The following is a 20,032-nucleotide window of genomic DNA, read 5'->3' as shown; positions in this document are numbered from 1 at the left end:
TCATTTCATAGGGAGCAACTTTTAGCTTTTACTAATTCCTCTAATATGTTTGTTTTCCATTTCATTAATTTCTATTCTTATTTCCTTCTAATTTGAGTTTAATTTGATGATCTCTATATAGCTTATGCAGATGGAGGCTGGGCTCATAAATTTTCAGGCTTCTTTCCTAATACATGCATTTACAGCAGTAAATTTCCCTCTGATCACTACTTTACCTACATTATGTTTATTTTTGTTATTCAGCTTAAGATATTTCCTTATTTTCTAATAATTTACCCTGAGATCTGTATAATAAAGGTATATTGTTCAATTTCCAATGTTGGGGACTTTCCAGTTCAGTTTCATTAATCTTTTCAAAAAACCTATTTTTTTTATTTTTCCTTGCTTTATATTGTTTATTTTTTCTTTATTAATTTCTTTTTTTCTTCATTAATTTCTGCTCAATATTATTTCCTTCTACTGTCACTGGATTTACTTTACTGTTCTTTTAAAACAATTATCCTGATAAAATGTCACTTTTGCTTTCTTATTTTCTAATATTGTACATTAGTATTTGTAATATTTCTGTTATATTTCAGTAATTTAAAGTTTAAAAACATACTGTTTTAGTTGCATTCTTGAGGGACATTTTGCATTTTTTTTCAATTTAGAGCTGTTTTTAGTATGACAAAAATGGTAAGACCTGTTCTTTTTTTCTTTTAAGCAAAGGATAAAACAAAAAAATTTTTGAATATGTACCCACTCTTACACCCTGTTGATATCCAGAAATTTCTCTGTGCATCTGCATGCATATATATATGCATACATGTATATGTTTATACATCTTAATATATTGTGACCATCTTTCTACATCAATAAATACATTTCTACAGCATCATTTTAATTGTAGCATAATATTCTACCCTGTGGACTTACCACAATTTAACAATTCTATTGTTAGACATTTATTCAGATTGTTTCATACTTCTCTGTATTATAAATAGATATCATAAGCCCCTGGCATTAAAACTTGGCAAATATTCCTGATTGTTTCTCTTAAAATGAAATTATTGGGTCAACGGACATGGCCATTTTTAAGGGTTTTGTCAAGCACCATAAAATTGCTAGGCAGAAAAGTTGTATTGATGTAATTTTTCTTTAACAATGGACTACCTGATTCAAGAAAAGTTTCTCCAATACCAAGGGGTGTGTGTGTGTGTGTGTGTGTGTGTGTGTGCGCGCGTGTAGGTAGCTTCTCCTACTAGAAGATTGGAACTGTGCCCCACCTCCTCATCCCTATTTCTATATTTGTGGGTCTAATGATGGCAGCTTGCTAATCTTGAAACATAATGCCCCAATCCTGCACCATTTTTAGATGTACTTTTATTATTATTGTTAGAAATATTTTATAATTTTTAATTTGATTTCTCTTCTGATCCATAGGTTATTTAGCATGTACTTCTCAATTTCCAAGCAATCATTTGGGGGATTTCCTAGTTACTATGTTAATTTATTTCTAACATAACTCATTGTGATTAGGGATCATACACTGAGTGCTTTTAAGCCTTAAAATTTCATTGGCTCTCGAAAAGCACTTGTGTGCTATCTCAAGTTGTAAGCTGAACTAGAGTTCGTGCATATGTAGCATCATTTTTACTTGAAAGAATGACTAACAAACCATGGTTACTCAAACTTGGGTATGTAGCATACATTTAATCAAAAATGAAGTGAGCCTGCTGCTTCAAGGGAAACCACTCACAGTAGTGTCACCAATGATGAAATTCAAATTTTCAAGTGAAAATTATAATTTTGGAAAAGTTGTACCTGCTACCATGACCTTAACAGCTTCCCAGGACTTAATGTTTCTAATGTAATCAATGATGATGCAAATGAATATGGATTTTTTTATACCGTGTAATGAAATGTGTCAATGTTTAGAAAATCTGCATAACTCAGTGGACCAGTATTTTTCAGTTGACTAATGTGTGGTGTTATAAAGTCATGCACCCATAAAGGAAAGATCCATTCGAAGAACAAGACTGAACAGATTATAATGTGACACAGTACCAAAAAATTCATTGACATGGTTTCAGAATCCACGTTGCCGTTTACCTTTAAGAAACTACCACTTTTGGGGGGTGTCTGGGTGGTTCAGTCAGTTAAACATCTGCCTTCAGCTCAGGTCATGATGCCAGGTCCCTGGGATCAAGCCCTGCATCAGGCTAAGCAGAAGTCTGCTTCTCCATCTCCATATGCCTCTCCCTGCACTCCCCCCAGCCACCACTTGTGGACGTGTGTGCACATGCTTGCTTGCTCGCTCCCTCTCAAATAAATATATCTTAAAAAAAAAAAAAAGAAAGAAAGAAACTACCACTTTTTGAGTCTTTTGTACAGTATCAAAGAAGTATATTCTCACATATCTGCAAGAGCAATTAAAATATACCTCCTTCTTCCAATTACATATCTGTGTGAAGCCAGATTTTCTTCCAATAACATACTGTAACAGATTGAATATAGAAGCAGGTACAAGAATCTAGTTGTCTTCTATTAAACCAGAAGTCAAAAACGATTTGCAAAATATCCAACGGTTCCTTTCTTCTCACTAAATTTGTTTTGTTTTATAATAGATACTTATTTTTCATGAAAAAATATTATTTCTGTTAACATGTGATGGGTTTATTGTTCTTTTAAAATAAATGGTTTTTTAGATTTTTGGATTTTCATTTTAAATGTGGCAAATGTTAATAGACAAAACCTACACAAACACAATCCATTTGGGGTTCTCAATAATCTTTAAGTACAAAAGAGCTCTGACGTCAAAAAGTTAGAGAACTTAGTGGTTGTCCTAGAAATTACAGTATGCCTCCTGACCTATATGTTATTGTTGTCAAGTATTTTTATTTAAGGTCAGTCTCTCTCTCTGTCTCTCAGAATAGTTATTGTGTTATATGGTCTCTCTGTCCAGAGAGAGAATGAGAAAATAGTTGTTTTGTATAATCATTGTTCATTTAGGTTCACTTACATAGTTACTACATTTGATGTTTTTCATGCCTCACTGCATCTCTGAGTTTTCATTGGCCTTCATTTTTCCTTCTACCTGAGGAGTATTCTTTTGTATTTCCCTTAGGGATAAGTATGCTGCTGGCAAATTCTCCTGGTTTCTTTGCTTATCTGAAAAAAATTTTTTCACCGTTATTCTTTAGGGTTTGTGTGTGTGTGTGTGTGTGTGTGTGTGTGTGTGTGTGTGTGTGAAAAGAGAATTTTATTAGGTTGGCAGCTAATTTGATTTAAGATCCCTTTTTACTGTATGCTGGCTTCCACTGTTGCCATTGAGAACTCAGCCTTCAGTCTAATAGTCCATTCTTCCTTTTCACTGCTTTTGAGCTTTTCTATTTTTCTCTGGTTTCCTGCAGTTTTCACAGATACGTGACTAACTATAAATTTCTTTACTGCTTGGTGGTTTTTGAGATCTTTCATCATTTCTGGCTTATTATCAGACATTATATTTTCCGTATTGCTTCTGCTCCATTTTCTTTTCACTTTTTTCATGTATTTATCTGTTTACTACCTATTAGTAATCTCTATACCCATTGTGGGGCTCGAACTCAAAACCTAAAGATCAAGAGTCATGCACCACCAAGTAAGCCAGCCAGGCGCCCACCCTTCTTTTCACTTTTGAAACTTCAATTAAAAATAGATGCTGACCTTCTCACTGTAATCTTTTCTTATCCTCACTTTCATATTCTCCATGTTTTGTCTCTCCATGCTTCAATCTGACTGCATCTTCTGGTTCACTAATTTTTCTCTTCAGCTAACCTAATCTGCTTAAGTTCTTAATTTTGCCATTAGATTGTTTCATTCAGAAATTCCTATTTGCTTTTTCAAATCTATGGTGTCACTTTTTTTTTTAAATAATTTGTTGATCCTAACTGAAGTTTTTAAGTGGAGCTTTTCACTTCATGGTAGACACTGGGATTTTTCTATGCTACTAATAAGCCATACCATAATGTATTCTGTACCCTGCTTTTAAAAAAATACACCTCTTTATCACCCCAGCCCAGAGTGTAGGGTGTTTTATCATGTCGTTAGCCTTTGGCAGGCTCCTCTGGGGTAAGCCAAAAGATTAGCTCTGTCTCATCTCTCAGATCACCCTAGCGCAAAGGCAGCTGGACCCTGTCAGTCTGACATCTCACCCTCCCAGAGTCAGGACCTACCCTGTCAGTCTGCCTCCCCCCTTCTTCAGAGTTCCCCAAATATCCACCCTGCCCCTTTCATGGCAGCCTTCTTTTTCTTGGCCCACTACCTACCCCAAGGGGAGACACAGCTCTTGCTCACCTCTTTGCCTCAGAACATTTCCCCATCCTCACTAGATTGTTTTTCACTCACTATACTGTTAATTCTTAAAGATTTAAAAAAAATTCTTTTAATTCATCCAGTTCTGTAGTTGTTTTTGTCACCTTCAGAGCAAATGCTGGTCAGAGAAATTCAGATTTGGTCTGGCCTTTACAGTGCTCCTCAAAGAATAGTTTGTAGATGAGTTCCAGCCTACCAACAATTACCAGTCTATAATGAGGTAAGGACAGAAATTGAGAGTAAACATTTAGAAGATGTTAGAGCGATTTGACATAGCTTTGAAATCATAGCATATGATCTAGTATTTTATAAAAGTACCAATTTATAAATACCTGAGGGGGAAACACTGGTCCTTCACCACACTTAAGTTGAGAAGCATTTCTTCATTCAATCAAGTGTGAGTCTCCGTGCTACAAGCCCCCTCTTTTTCTGCTTTTACAGAAAATACGTTATAGAAGAGGGTTAAGTGACTAGGTGTGTGAATTAAACTGACCAACCTGAGGCTAACAAGAGCAAATATTTATTTTGTCTGTACACAGCAGGACTAGTGGGGTGAGGGGTCAGCCTCACAGGAAAAAAGTGAAAACCACAAAGAGGGAGTTAGACCCAGACACTTCTATACCATTTTAACAAAGAATAATAAAGTATGAAGCGACTAGACAAGGGAAGACGTGGGGAGTTTGGGTGTCTCAGGTTGGAGGTAAGTGGTGGGAAGGGGACTAAGAAATGTATAGTGAATAAGATTTGTTTAGTAAAATTTGTCATACAGATCAGAGTGGTTGTCTTCCTAGTACTTGAGAGGGGAACACCTTTGCAAAGGGAAATTTCAACCCTATTTTTAGGCAGAATGGAGGACAGGGGAGAGTTCTTTCTGTTGCTCCTGTTCTTCCTGCTGTTGTTTGATTGCCTTCAGCTCAAAATCATCCTATGCCAAAGTGGCATATTTTGGGGTGGCATATTCTAATCCCTTCCACATATGACCCCCCATACATTTTGCCTCTAGACCTGTGATCTGTTTTATTGGGCGTATCTATTTGGGTATTTTTTTAATTATATAAGTAAAACATGTTTTATTCTAAAATTTTGAAAATTCAGACAGATGAAAGGAAGGGAAAGCTAAGATCATTCATGATCCCACCACTTTTTTACAAGTCAGAGTAAACCTCCTATAGTTTTTCTCTGTGTATAGGATAGAAGCATTCCCCCATACCCTTTTAAAGCAAGGTCTCTTCTTCCTCTTATTTTACTCCCTCGGAATGGAACCAAGTGAGGAAATTTAGAACACACTTTTTGAAGCTTGGCAGCCCTAGAAACACCTTAAGATGGGAAGCAAAGAGAAAAGTAATAAAAGAAACCTTACACTTGTTTTTAGAAGTATTAACAAATAAAGATTATCAAAGATTTGAGGCATCAAACTTTTTGTTCAAAGTGTTTTATATGTAGATTATATTATGAATACATATATTTTTTAAATTTCAGTGATGAGTAAAATTTGTGTAAATACTATTTTTGGTTTCTCCATATCTCATAAAATTTAAAATTAATGAATTGCCTCTTTTACTTTAATATCAGTGATACAAATAACTAATCAAACAGCTTTATTAGAAGATTACTTTCACAGTGATGACTGACTTTCAGACTAGCTCCTCAAAGAACATGCCTGCATCTTTAAAAATTACACGGGTGATTTTGTTTGGTACTCCTGGTTATGGACTATTGTATTAAAAAAAGTACAGTGGCAAAATGATCCCATTTATAAGAGAAACTGAAAGTATCCTAGGGAAAAAATCCTAATAATCGATATTTGGAGCCAGTATGAAGAAAACCTTAAAATTGCAACTTAGAGACATGAAAGGAAGTATCATTTTTGTAGATGAGAATATGAGAAAAATGTTAATTTCTACAAGTTTATAAATATAATACTGTCTCCACCAAAATATTAAAAGTGTTTAGCATTTGACAAACTGATTTTAAAATTCAGCAGAGAGAAAAAACATTCAGAAGAAAATATTGACAAAGAATAATAATGAAATGACTTATTTTTCCAAATACTAAAATATGCTATTATAGGAGTACCTGGCAGGTTCAGTCAGTAGAACATGTGACTCTTGATCTCAGGGTCATGTGTTCAAGCCCCATGTTGGGTATGGAGCTTACCTTTAAAAATAAAATAAAAAACACAGTATTAAAAATGGTATGGTTACTGGATACAAGAATAGTTGGGTCAGTAGGAAAGAGTAGAAACCTGAAAATACGTGTGTCTGTACATGTATAGAGACTATCATTTCAAATAGCAGTATTTCAGAAATGACAAGGAAAGAAATGGGCTGATCCATGCTGGTAGTTACATTACAGGGCAGTAAATAATTCCCAGTTTTCTCTCACTGACTGGTTCCCTCTTTAAGCATTGGCCTCTCACCACTTGACTATCTTCTACCCCTAAGATTCCTTTTTCCCTTCTTCTAGGTCCCTCCAAAAAAATCTTCCTCTAGCTTTCAGGAGAGCTCCCAGGCCCCAGGCTCTTACTGCTTGGTGATGCAATCAGTTGAGCTCTCCTTTGCCTAACCCTTCTCTCATCTGAGCTGAACATGCTCGTCCTCACATTCCACAATTAAAAAGGAGACCATCCAAACAAAAACTGTAATTCCGTCATTGTCAGGGATCTTTTAGTGCTCCTAGGTCAAACAACCAGCTTAAACCGCAGGATGCTTTAAAAATAGTATTTTTTTCCTCCTCCCAATACAAAGAATTGAAAAGTATTCATCATCTAGCAATCAAAGAAGTGCAAACTAAAGCAACTGTGACTTTTTAACCCTCCTATCTGATTGGCAAGATTCAAAAAGAATAGTCCTCCTAGTGGAGGTGAGGTAGAGAGGAAAGGATACTTTCACAATTAGTAGGAGCAGGTACATTGTGTTAACTTTTTGCCAGGAATGTGTCAGAAGTGTTATTGTATGTGCCCCTTGACCTATAGGACAAGTACAGCTCTGCTTATAGGACTTCTAGTCTAACAGGTGATCACGATTGTTCACAAGATATCTGACCATGTTCATTCAGGGTTTATTTCTGATGGTAGAAAATGGTCACTACCCTACTTCAGAGTAGACTAGGCCATCACAAAGATCATTTTATGCATTGACATTCGAAAATGTTCATTTGCTGTGAATTGGAAACCAGGCAAGTGTTGTAAAGCTTTGTATAAATGTGAAAGTGTTTGCACTGACCTAAAACCACACCAAGTTTTAAATAATGTAGTCAGGGCGCCTGGGTGGCTCAGTGGGTTAAGCCTCTGCCTTCGGCTCAGGTCATGATCCCAGGGTCCTGGGAGCGAGCCCCGCATCGGGCTCTCTGCTTGGCAGGGAGCTTGCTTCCCCCTCCCTCTCTTCCTGCCTCTCTGCCTACTTGTGATCTGTCTCTCTCTATCAAATAAATAAAATCTTTTTAAAAAATAAATAATAAAAATTTTAAAATAAATAATATAGTCAGTTACTCGTGACTCTTTACTGTGTTCTCAGTCTTCTGCTGGGTATTGGGTAGGAGTATTTTTTTTTTAATTTTTACTTATTTATCTGACACAGAGAGAGAGAGATCACAAGTAGGCAGAGAGGCAGGCAGAGAGAGAGGGGGAAGCAAGCTCCCTGCTGAGCAGAGCCCAATGCGGGGCTCGATCCCAGGACCCTGAGACCATGACCTGAGCTGAAGGCAGAGGCTTAACCCATTGAGCCACCCAGGCGCCCCAGGAGTATTTTGAAAGTATAAAACATACTCGTTCTTTAGGGCTACTACCCTATTGTTGCACTGTTGATCTTGCCTATGTGCATTTGCTCACACCTAGCAGATGTAGCTGTAGACAACGGGAAGAGCATTGAGTATAGATACACATATGAATCCTGTCCCTGTCACATACTTGTTTACTTAGATTATTTGAGAATGATAAGGATGCTGATGTCATGGGGTGACTGTGAGAATGGAGATAGAACAAGGAGTGTTTCCCGTGATACTTGGTGAATAATATTATTAGTGATTATTTGTTATTAATGCCTAATTAGTAATTATTAGTAATAGTAATGAATAGTTTCTCTACTTTCCCTTCTAGAAGTCTCAATATCTTCAGTGTAATACCTGTAACAGATCTATTGCAGTTTTAGCTCCTGAATAAGTGAATGGGTGAAATACTGCATTTGAAAACACTTCATAAGCCTGAAAGCATTATAAAGATATTGGCCAACTATTAATATTTGAATAATTTCATTAATAGATATGATCTGGCAAAGTCTCATATATATGTATTGAAAAATGCTAAGTGTATGTAAGGGCCAAATACAATGATATGGACATATAGGGTTGTTAGAGAATTTAAGCAAATGAAAGCCTTTATGTGGCTGGTAATCCACTGAGGGGGCTTTCTGGGAAGGGTGGGATTGGAATGGGACCTTGGATTGAGGTAGGTTTTGAATATGAGGAGCAATACATGCAGAAGCATCTGAGAAAAAAGAAAACAGTATGTTCAGGGGATAGTAGTAACACTAGCCTGCCTAGAGAGTGAGGTATCCTTGAAGAGCCATTAGATAGGATAGGTAGAAGAGGCAAGGTGTGGCCGACACAAGAGGCCTTACTGATCTGCTGAGAAATTAAAAAAGACCCATATTTAAGTTTATGGCAAAATAGTACCATTCCGTCACCAATACATCAGTGTGTTAGAATATGTTGGTAGCAGTTACTTTGGTAATGGAAGTGTAAGCAAAAATAAATTATGAATTAGCTATTTTTTCCTTCTATGGTATACAGCCTGAATTCCCATTTAGTGGTGATAAGTATAGTGAAATATTTTAGAATCCTTGTGGATTCTTAAAATATTGCATGACATGACTAGGTAGCGATAATTTTGGAACTTGACTCAAAAATGTGCCCACAACCCCCAGCATTGCCATTTTCTGAGACTTTTTGTTGCAATAACTTAAAGGAAACAGGGTGAATTTTTGACACCTTATGTTATTTAATGCTACCATTTGCTTGTTCTTTATGTTTTCCCATGTAGATTTTCAGTGTTAAGATGGTTATAATATCCTTTATAATTTGTCTCTTTTTCATTGAAAATAAGGAGATTAAAATAACTTGTTAGAATCATTAGCTATGGGGCACTTGGTGGCTCAGGCGTTAAGTATCTGCCTTTAGCTCAGGTCATGATCCTGGGGTCCTGGGATCAAGTCCCACATCAGGCTCCCTGCTTGGCGGGGAGCCTGCTTCTCCCACTCCTACTCCCCCTGCTTGTGTTCCCTCTCTCTCTCTCTCTCTCTCTCTCTGTCAAATAAATAAATAAAATCTTAAAAAAGAATCATTAGCTGTAAGCCAACTAATAACTTCATTACAGCCTATTCATTTTCAATGTTTTCTTCCTGGAATTTCCTCTGACATTCTTTTTCATATTTTTCCACAGTATGGATGGAGCAGACCTGTGTTTTGAAATCGTAAAACGAGCTGACGCTGGTTTTGTATACAGTGAAGCTGTTGCCAGGTACGTCATTCATATGGACTCCTCAGAGGTCAAGGTGGAAATAAAAGAAGGAAGTGACAAATCACACAAAGTGACCTGCTTTTTGAACTGATGGTGACCTTATTGCCAGTCTTTGCTACAAGGAGCATGTCTGTCTTAGTGCTTTAGTGGAACCAAAGTAGCAACTAGAAACTCAAAATATTGAAACATGCATTTACATCTTAACATAGTACTGCTGTCTTTACCATTTCTGATGACTTTTGTTCAGAGGGGGATTTGATAGCTCAGCAACCATGAAGAATCAGATTTGGGGGTTTGTTGTGTGTTCAATCTTTATTTTGAGCAGATGTGCCTTATTAGTTCTTTACTTTGTCTTTTGGTGATAGCGAATTGTTATGTGGCCAATTAATCTGACAAAACGCCCAGAACAGAGGAAGGAATAGATATAAAAGCACAGTGCTCCTGCTAAATATATTTGCTTCAGGCCAGTGTGTGATCTCCCAAGCAAATGGTGGCCATTGTTCTAAGTCAAGTTGTTGTAAGGAACCAGTGGCTCAAAATAAGGAATAAAGAGGAAAAATCACAGGAGCCATGCACTGGGCCACTTGCCTATAGATTTAGAGCAATACAGCTTTCTGCTTTGGTGGCATTCAATCATATCATAAATACCCACTTCAGTGGGTTGCCTTTTTAATACATGGGTCTTCTCAGTCACCAACCATAATATGTTAAAGGATTCAAACCCACAACTCTAGTGGGTTTTTTTTTTAATCCCATTTTTCTATTAGTTTTGAGTTTGTATCATAATATAAAATTTTTTATTATGTATTGTGCCTCGGAATTTAAAAGCATTCTTTAATACCAGAACAGTCAATGTGATCTTGAGTTTTCTTATGATACAGCAGTAAACTGCTTTATTCAACTAAATGAACCTCTCAGACCCTTGGGCATTATTGTGAATATTTACTTCTTCAAGGATTTGAGACAGCCTGCCTTTTGAACTTTCCCACATTGATCTCTTTCAACAGCATCATCAGATAGGGAAAACTAAAAATTCTGAACATTGAGTTTATAGAACAGTGAAGTTTGATGAAGGAAGAGGACTTTTCTCCTTTTGAACCGGAGTAACACTTGGGTACCTGGTGCATGTGCTCGGGGTTGATGTTCAACCACTACCATTTGTACTTTGTTCCCCACTTGTCTCTATGGCTTTTCCTCAACTTCGAGCCTATCTGTACCACTGTCCTGGGCATCAGAATAGGGAGAATAGTTCTATGTAGAGATGATGCCATACAGTGACACAAAAGGAACTTTCCAGAATAGTCCAGTAAAGAGTGGCCTCGGGACCAGTCAGCAACATTACAAAGAGAGAAATTTGGCACAATTTATTAAAGACCCTTCCTAAATAATGACAAAAGGCGGGGGGGGGGGCATCCTCAGAAAGCAGTATTAGGCATGTGCCCTTTTGCAGAAAATTAGTGACCATACAACAAGTGCATGTAGAGCCTTCCTCGGGCTGTAGAGCATTCAACTGGATGACTTCTAACCTGCCCGCCTCCTCTGATTCTGTGATTGATCATTGAGAAATTTAGTTTACATAAGTATTCTAGTGAGACCAACTGCAAGAAGACTCCGAGGCACCAAGAAATCAAATTGATAATGTTTTTCTCCAACTGGCTGAGCTTCAAGAGAAGCAACAAAGCATGGCATAAAAGGAAACTGCATACAGTCCTTACAGCCCAATTAGTGATTACCTCTGTTCTTTCAGGGGCGATGAGTTGTGGAAGGCGCTAACATACAGAATCAGATTATCAAATCACACTCCTACAAATCAGAGCGATCTTCTTACCTAGTACCAAGCTTTACTAAATAATTACAAGGATACAGGCAATCTAAAGGCTCAGCTGAAACAAAAAGGTCTGGGTTTTCAAGGGCAGCTTCCCACATCAGAAATGCGCCTGTGGCCCAGAGTAGATGAGGTATCGACATGAGGTCTGTGGGATCCCACACACAAAGGGGAGCCTTGCAGTCACAAGACGTCTCCATTGTATGCCTCAAGGAGTCGTATAGCTTCCATGACCTCCTCCAGGAAACGAGCCATACCTCAAAGATCCTGGATTCTATTTACCACAGGTAATCCTTAGCCCCAGACATTCTCTGAAGAGCATTTCAGAGACAAGGTGTCTTATGCCTAGCAAGAGTGTTCATCTCTTTACCTAGAGTCTCCTTCCCTCCTTTGTTCCACCACCCCAGAAATGCAGGCTTCCACAGGAAGTGAATGGATTGCAGGCCTCAGTTCTTTCCTTCCACTGAGTTGTCCTCATTCCGGATCCTTACAAGAGATAGAGACAAACTTATATATTGCGAAGTTTCTCTGAAAGTATAGGCCACCATGATGATTCATGAAAATGAAGCTTTCTAATTAAAGTTTAGTCAGCAGTTCTAGGCAGTGCGGGTGGATTTTTGCTTCTCTCTTTATTCTGCTTGCACACTATTCACGTGCACAGCCTCCCAGAGTCATGACTGGGAGGGTGGAGAAAGATCACTTTAAATCTGTAATATCTGGGGAGAAAAAATTGTATCTTCCCCCGACACACTCCAGAGATTCTGATATGTATGTATATCTGGATCAAATAATTGAGCACTCTGATAATTAGATGAAAAATGCTCATTCACTGAGGTGTTTTTTTTTTTTTCTTAATGAGGCTTTGAGATAGGACTTTTCTTCAGGCTAAAGACATATAAGTGGCTCTCTTAGTACAGTGTATCCAAAGTAGTCCATACTGTAAGTATAAGCTATGTCCAATTTACCTAATTTAAACATACCCACTATTCTAATGTTCATATCTAGATACACGAATAGGCTGTTCCTAAACCTTTGACTAAACTTAACAATAATAATAATATTGTAATAATAATGATTTACCTTTTGTAGCATGGTTCAGAGTTTACAAAACACTTTCACTTTTGTCTCTGCCATTTCAGGGGGCCACATAGCCTTCAAACCCTGATTTGAGCCAGGAAAGGGCCAAGTTAAGAACCCCTAACTTAAACAGAAACTTAACTGTAGGCTTCGTAGGCCCAGGCAAAGAGTATATGACCATAGCCCCTTTTGTGTGCATCTGCAAAGTAAGAAAAATTGACCGGAGTACTAAGGACAGTATGAGCTAAGTTCTCTGCTTTAGAACCCAAGTATGGGGAGACAATGATAAGTATAGAAACAGAGTATGGGGTTGGATTTTTTCTCCTACCTTGCATTTAAAAAATGGAACCTTCTGATCGATTGTAGTTCATGAAGTAATGCACATGTCAAGGAGAGGGACATTCATGTGAGTTTTGATGATAGTGTACTTGAGAGGGAACTTGATGGAAATGCCTCTTAGTTGTATATCAGGAGTGGGGATTTTTTGTTGTTGTTGTCACAAGGATACTTACAAGGGCACTTGCAAGTACTGGTAAATTTCATTTTTATGTAAAGTGTGAAGAATAGAAGATCTGGAAAGATAAAAATTCAATACATACAATAAATAACATTGCATATCTTGCATTTCTATGTCATGCCTGTTTGGAAGGAAAATGGGAAAATGAAAAAGGAGGGGGATCATAGGAAAAAGAGAAAGATACGAAGGGAGTAAAATATAGAGGAAGAGAGGATAAGAAGACACTCAACAGGGAGAAATAGAATTAGAGGAAGAAGAACCTAGAATTAAGGAACAGAGGGAAGTCAAAGCAAGCTGTGAAGTAATACCGAATACACGTCCTTACTCTGGTCACACCCTGTTGCTAGTTGACACTGTTAGCACTTTTTAAGGACTGTTCTTTATAATGCTGACCCCTCCTGTGTTTTTCCCCTGGACCTTTTGGGGAGCTGCTGCAGACCCCCGCTGGCCCCGTGATGAGTCTGACTTCCCAGGATTTCAGCCCAGAACAACTCTGCTTTGTTAAGAGATGCCCCAGCTAAAACTCCGTTACGATACAAAAAGAGATTGTACACATAAAGAGGTTCTTTCCTCTTGTTTGTCCTTAAAGCTAAATGGAAATAAGGCAGAGAGCCAGCCTCTGCTGGCAGATAAAAGGCTCCCCATTCCTTTAGTCAGAATCCATGGTGCACCTCCGAGCACTGTTCACTTAATAGCAATCCACTGTAACTAAGTAGAATTAACCGAGTGTCAGAGACTCGCTCCCCCCCCCCGCCCCGCCCCATGTTTTCAGCTTGAATTTTTCTTTTGCCGAGCTATTTTACTTATGAACTGTGAAATTCTTTTGGTTTGGTTATCTTAGAAAATACAGAACACAATATTTCTTCATGAAGCTTATAAACTCATGGGTCTGCCAACTTTTTCATTATTAAGCCTCACATTTCACCAGACTTGTCTGCTCAAATGAGAAGTGTCCATGGGCAGTGAGTATGAAGATGGGAGTTACAAACTAGGGACACTGTATATTAAGTTTTAAAAATAAAAAATTTTTATTACAGTTTTAGATTTCTTTTGTTTTTCTACAGTCATTACATGAGACAGATACTGGAAGCTCTACGCTATTGTCATGATAATAACATAATTCACAGGGATGTGAAGGTAAGTCATTTTTATCACTAACTTTTTTTTTTTATTTCTTTTCAGAGTAACAGTATTCATGTTTTTGCACCACACCCGGTGCTCCATGTAATCCGTGCCCTCCCTAATACCCACCACCTGGTTCCCCCCAACCTCCCACTGCCCGCTGCTTCAAACCCCTCAGGTTGTTTTTCAGAGTCCATAGTCTCATGGTTCACCTCCCCTTCCAACTTCCCTCAACTCCCTTCTCCTCTCCATCTCCCCATGTCCTCCATGTTATTTGTTATGCTCTACAAATAAGTGAAACCATATTTTATCACTAACTTTAATGTTTATGAAGAGAAACTGATAAAAGTGATAATGATCAGAAGTGTTTCTTTAATATTCTTATAGAGAGCACCTTAAGGTTAATGTTACTTCCAAATTAACATTTATTTAACTACTTTATTTTTTTAACTACTTCATATTTGAAGAGTCATACTCATTCTTAACAGGAACACTTTTATCATTTCAGTTTCCTTATTCTTATTAAAATGTACATGTATTCTAAAATTGTTATTCCTCTTTTGCCATTATGTGTTTAAGAGAGAAATGAAAAATCCAACAAATAGGAAGAACCAAATAATAATCCTATCCTAAGTTAATTGGGGGGGGAATTGGTTTATATTGGTTATTTGGTTTATATAGTAAAAGTTAATTATATGCTTATATTTTCATAATGTTGCATACATAATAATCAGCATTTTTTGCACATAGTTCTTTAACATAGTCTGAAATCATAAATAAAAATGTAATACAGTTTTGCACCCTTAGGAATATGCCTACTACCATTATTCGGTCTTTCTGCCTATTTCTTCCCAGTATTAAGTTCATGAGAACTGTCAGCTCCTGGCTCATAATGGTGTCAGGCAGAACATGGAGGCAGACCAGAAAGTGAAACAGTGGGCCTTCCTCCTGATGCCCAGCCCCTTCCAAGGCCTCCAATAGCTAAGAACCCCTGGGGTCTCCCTAGCCCTATTGTCCCCTTTCTGTCTCTGGTATTTTGTCCCTGGCCTCTCTCTAACACACAGCATCTACAGACATGGGGCTCTCCTTCCCTCAAAACGTATTATCAGAGGCCTGGCCTCTTCACTATATTTTAATGGTTAAGAAATTTAGTAGAGTTTAGTTAAATTTTCTAGAACGTTTGGGAAATTTTAACTAAATTATTGTGGTTATAAGCTGAGATAAAACCATAAGGGAAGGAAGGGAAATCTGAAGAGAGAGAATCAGAGAGGGAGACGAATCATTAAATAAACTGAGGGTTTCAGAGGGGCGGGGGAATGGGGAAATGGAGTAACTGGGTAATGGGTACTAAGGAAGGCATGTGTTGTGATGAGAATTGGGTGTTACATGCAAGTTATGAATCGTTGAACACTACATCAGAAACTAATGTACTATACAATGGCTAACTGAATGTAAATAATAATAATAATAAATAAGCTGAGTAAATCATGAGCAATTCCAAAACAGTCTAGTGGAATGTTACCATAGCAAATGAAAAACAAAATCATTGGAGAAATGTACAGAATACACTTTAGTTGTAAAAATCTTACTCTTTACAAATGTGATAGGAAAAGGAGAGTCTTATTATCAGTACTCAGCACTGAAGAACCCAATGGATACATAGCACTTTTATAAAAAAGTATTTTTCAGTTACACAAATAAAGAGAATAACAAGTGTAAAAAAGTTAAAGGAGGGAAATTGTCAATGATAGTAACAGGCTGTCTTACTCTTCTACATTTAATTAATAGAAGAAAATGCAGATATAAACAGTAAAGTATATCTCCTCATATATATCATAAAATAGATGATAAAAATGACACTTTGAAAACATAAAATGTATAAACAGATTTTTAGTTCATATAATAGCACTGCTTTAGAAACACTTTTGCTCAAGAGACAGTTTTTGAATTCTGTTCTTGAAGAGTATATGAACATCATATAGTAAGTAATGACTGACAACATACTGTACTGTAATACTTTCAATAATAGTAATAATAATAGACAAAACCAAAAGACAACTGACAGAATGGGAGAAGATATTCAGAAATGACATATCAGATAAGGGGCTAGTGTCCAAAATCTGTAAAGAACTTATCAAACTTAAAGAACAAATAATCCAATCAAGAAATGGGCTGAGGATATGAACAGATATTTCTGCAAAGAAGACATCCAGATGGCCAACAGACACATGAAAAAGTGCTCCACATCACTCGGCATCAGGGAAATACAAATCAAAACCACAGTGAGATACCACCTCACACCAGTCAGAATGGCTAAAATTAACAAGTCAGGAAATGACAGATGCTGGCGAGGATGTGGAGAAAGGGGAACCCTCCTACACTGTTGGTGGGAATGCAAGCTGGTACAACCACTCTGGAAAACAGCATGGAGGTTCCTCAAAATGTTGAAAATAGAACTGCCCTATGACCCAGCAATTGCACTATTGGGTATTTACCCTAAAGATACAAACGTAGTGATCCAAAAGGGCACGTGCACCCAAATGTTTATAGCAGCAATGTCCACAATAGCCAAACTATGGAAAGAACCTAGATGTCCATCAACAGATGAATGGATAAAGAAGAAGTGGTATATATATACAGTGGAATACTATGCAGCCATCAAAAGAAATGAAATCTTGCCATTTGCGACAACGTGGATGGAACTAGAGGATATTATGTTTAGTGAAATAAGTCAATCGAAGAAAGACAACTATCATATGATCTCCTTGATGTGAGAAAGTGGAGATGCAACGTGGGGGGTTGGGAGGTAGGAAAAGAATAAATGAAACAAGATGGGATGGGGGGGAGAGAAACCATAAAAGACTCTTAATCTCAACAACTGAGGGTTGCTGGGGGGAGGGAGATAGGGAGAGGGTGGTGGGGTTATAGACATTGGGGAGGGTATGTGCTATGGTGAGTGCTGTGAAGTGCGTAAACCTGGCGATTCACAGGCCTGTACACTTGGGGCTAATAATAGATTATATGTTTATAAAAAATATATAAAATATTTAAAAAATAAAAATACAGTCAGCTTTTGATTAGTCATGGTATTTGATACGATCATCCAAAACCAAATAAAATCCCGAAGTAGCTATATTTGAATATTGTGCTTCAGCTTCTTATTTACCTTCTGATCGATGTATTCAACAAATATTTGAGTGTGTACTTGATGCACAATGCTGTGCTTGGAACCCTAGAGATATTATGATGGTCTCAGTAGGGAGATGAGGCAGTGTATCTGTTACTGACAGCTGCAGATCAACACATAACTGAACTTGGGGACTTCAGACAACAACTGCTTTTTATTTGCTTACAATTCTATAATTTTGGGCAGAGCTTGCTGGGGACGGCTCGATTCTGTTGACAGAATATGGGCTGAGGCAGCATGGCTAGTACCCACATGGGCTTCAGTCTTGTGGCATGTCCACTGAAATGACCAGAACAGCTAGGAGCTTGCTGGGCCCTTTTTGTAGTCTCTCATTCAGGGTATTCCTCCCTCCCTCCTTCTTCCCTCTCTCTCTGTCTTCATGGGGCCCCGTCTCCAGCAGGACGGTGTCTCAGGGCTCCAAACAAGCAAAGGTGGAAATTGCCAGGTCTCTTGACACCTAGGCCGGAAGTTGACAGTGTCGTGTTCTCTGCATTATGTTGGTCAATAGATTACAAGATTAGCGTGGATTCAAGAGGAGGAAAAATAGATTGTGTCTTCTGGTTGGAGGGGCAACATTAGGAATTTATCTGTGGCCATCTTTACAGACAAACAAAACAAATAATTATTGTCCAAGGTAGAGGGTGGGAAATAACATTAAAAGACAGAGCCCGAGAAACTTCACAGAGGTCATGTTTGAGCCTGGTCTTGAGTCATAGGGAAGTTACATGAAGACAAGAGGCTTTTCAAGGAAAGGCTCAGAATTAGTTTTGCATGAGATTTTATTAGTTTATTATCCCTAAGGCACATGCCAAATAAGTTTGAGGAAGCACCCAGAAACATGTTGAGGAAGTGAAGATAGAAGTAATTCTGAAACTGCAAATAAGAAACCACCTGAAAAGGTACCATCATCCAGTTGGCAAGTGCACTCAACAGAGAGCACACACTAATGTTGACATTTGTTATATTTCAGTGCCTGAAATCTATATGTTTTATATGGGTAAATGGAATACTCACATTTAGCTAATCAGTAATTATGAATTTGGGTAAATTTTTATTAAGACATTCATCCAAAACTATGTATCAAGTGCTTTCGGGGGAAGGGGGTGAGGCAGTCGTCTAAGAACCAGAGCTCTATCAATGAACAAAACAGTGTCACTGCCTCCGTGGAATAAGCTGGCTTTCTAATTCAGGGAGACCAACGCTAACCAAAGCATAAATAAGTCAACTACATAATAGGTTAAGATGTGAAAGGGACTGCAGGGGAAACAGAGTGGCCAAAGGGTACGGACTGCTTAGAGAAGGGGTTGCAGTTTTAAACAGGGTGGTCAGAGCAAACCACATTGAAAAGATGACATCTGAGCAAGTACTCACAGGAGGAGAGAAGGTGGGCTGAGTGATACGCAAAGGAAGAACGGGCTGGGGAGAAGGAAGAGCTAGTGTGAAGGCACTAAAGCAGGAGCATAACAGACTTAATTGCAGAATAGCAAGGAGGCCAGTGGGGCTGGGGTGAATTGAGCCGTAAGGAGAGTGGATAGGTAGATGAGATTAGAGAGGAAAGGAGGGGAGGGGTTTGACTTCTACTCTGAGAGAAATGGGGATTCCCCGGAGGGTTTTGAACACACTGTGATCTGACTTTCCACAGTAACAGCAGTACATTGCTTTGTTGATGATACATTGAACTAGGGGCTTACAGGTGGAAGCAGGGAAACAGAAGATGGTCCTGCCTAGCTGGTCTCTAGTGGTAGCAGTGAGGGAGTAAAAATGTAGATTCCAGCTATATTCTGAAGGTTGGGTCAACAGGGTTTGCTAATATAACTTTAGTAACTCAGGTAACCCAAAGTAGTTTTATTCAGGACCTTGCCACAGGAGTTTTCCAATGTTGTGGTCATTATAAAACTTCAGTAACAGTACATCTCACATGGCCAATAATTTCAAATTTCTATTTGACGTGTTGTTAATGTTGGCTAATAAAGCAGCCTGTTAGCTTTTCATCACGTTCAGATAGCCTATATTCAGTGACTGGCCTGTGTGTAGATTTTTGTATAGGTTTTGGTTTCTGTAGTTTGTTTTTGTCAAAGTTTTCTTCCCTTACGCTTAACTGAAGAAAATACAAAAACATTGCCATGTTGTATTCCTTTCAGAAGAATTTACTTAATCATCTCTTTCATCCTGCCAAGAATGTTCTCATGTTCTGTCCCTTTCCTTCTCTCTCATAACCTGTGCACCGATCCCAAAGTATTAGATTTTTCCAGAGGTCCTGGCATTTTATTAATTAGTAATGTTTTTTCTTAACTTGATAGGCATTTCTTTTTGAAATCATTATAATTGAGTCTAAAAATGTTTGGTCATATCAAAGTTAGATTTGGATATATGGTACCTCATGACCTGCAGCAGGAACTTGCTTTGGAGAAGCATAAATTGCATAAAAGGCAATTGTGTAACACTTTGAAATTCAGG

At 37.9% G+C, this 20,032-nt stretch overlaps 1 protein-coding gene across 13 annotated transcripts in view; it reads left to right on the top strand.

Moving 5' to 3' along the window:
* CASK (calcium/calmodulin dependent serine protein kinase) overlaps window positions 1-20,032 on the top strand; it is a 358,718-nt gene that overhangs the window by 165,241 nt on the left and 173,445 nt on the right. For all 13 annotated transcript variants that reach the window (XM_059158566.1, XM_059158573.1, XM_059158569.1 and 10 more), the window contains exons 4-5: window positions 9,770-9,847; window positions 14,331-14,403. In XM_059158566.1, coding sequence (XP_059014549.1) covers window positions 9,770-9,847; window positions 14,331-14,403 — 151 coding nt within the window. The remainder of the gene's footprint in view (window positions 1-9,769; window positions 9,848-14,330; window positions 14,404-20,032) is intronic.

Source organism: Mustela lutreola, chromosome X (genome assembly GCF_030435805.1).
Source record: "Mustela lutreola isolate mMusLut2 chromosome X, mMusLut2.pri, whole genome shotgun sequence".
Lineage (NCBI taxonomy): Eukaryota > Metazoa > Chordata > Mammalia > Carnivora > Mustelidae > Mustela > Mustela lutreola.
This window is presented reverse-complemented; position numbering and strand designations above follow the sequence as displayed.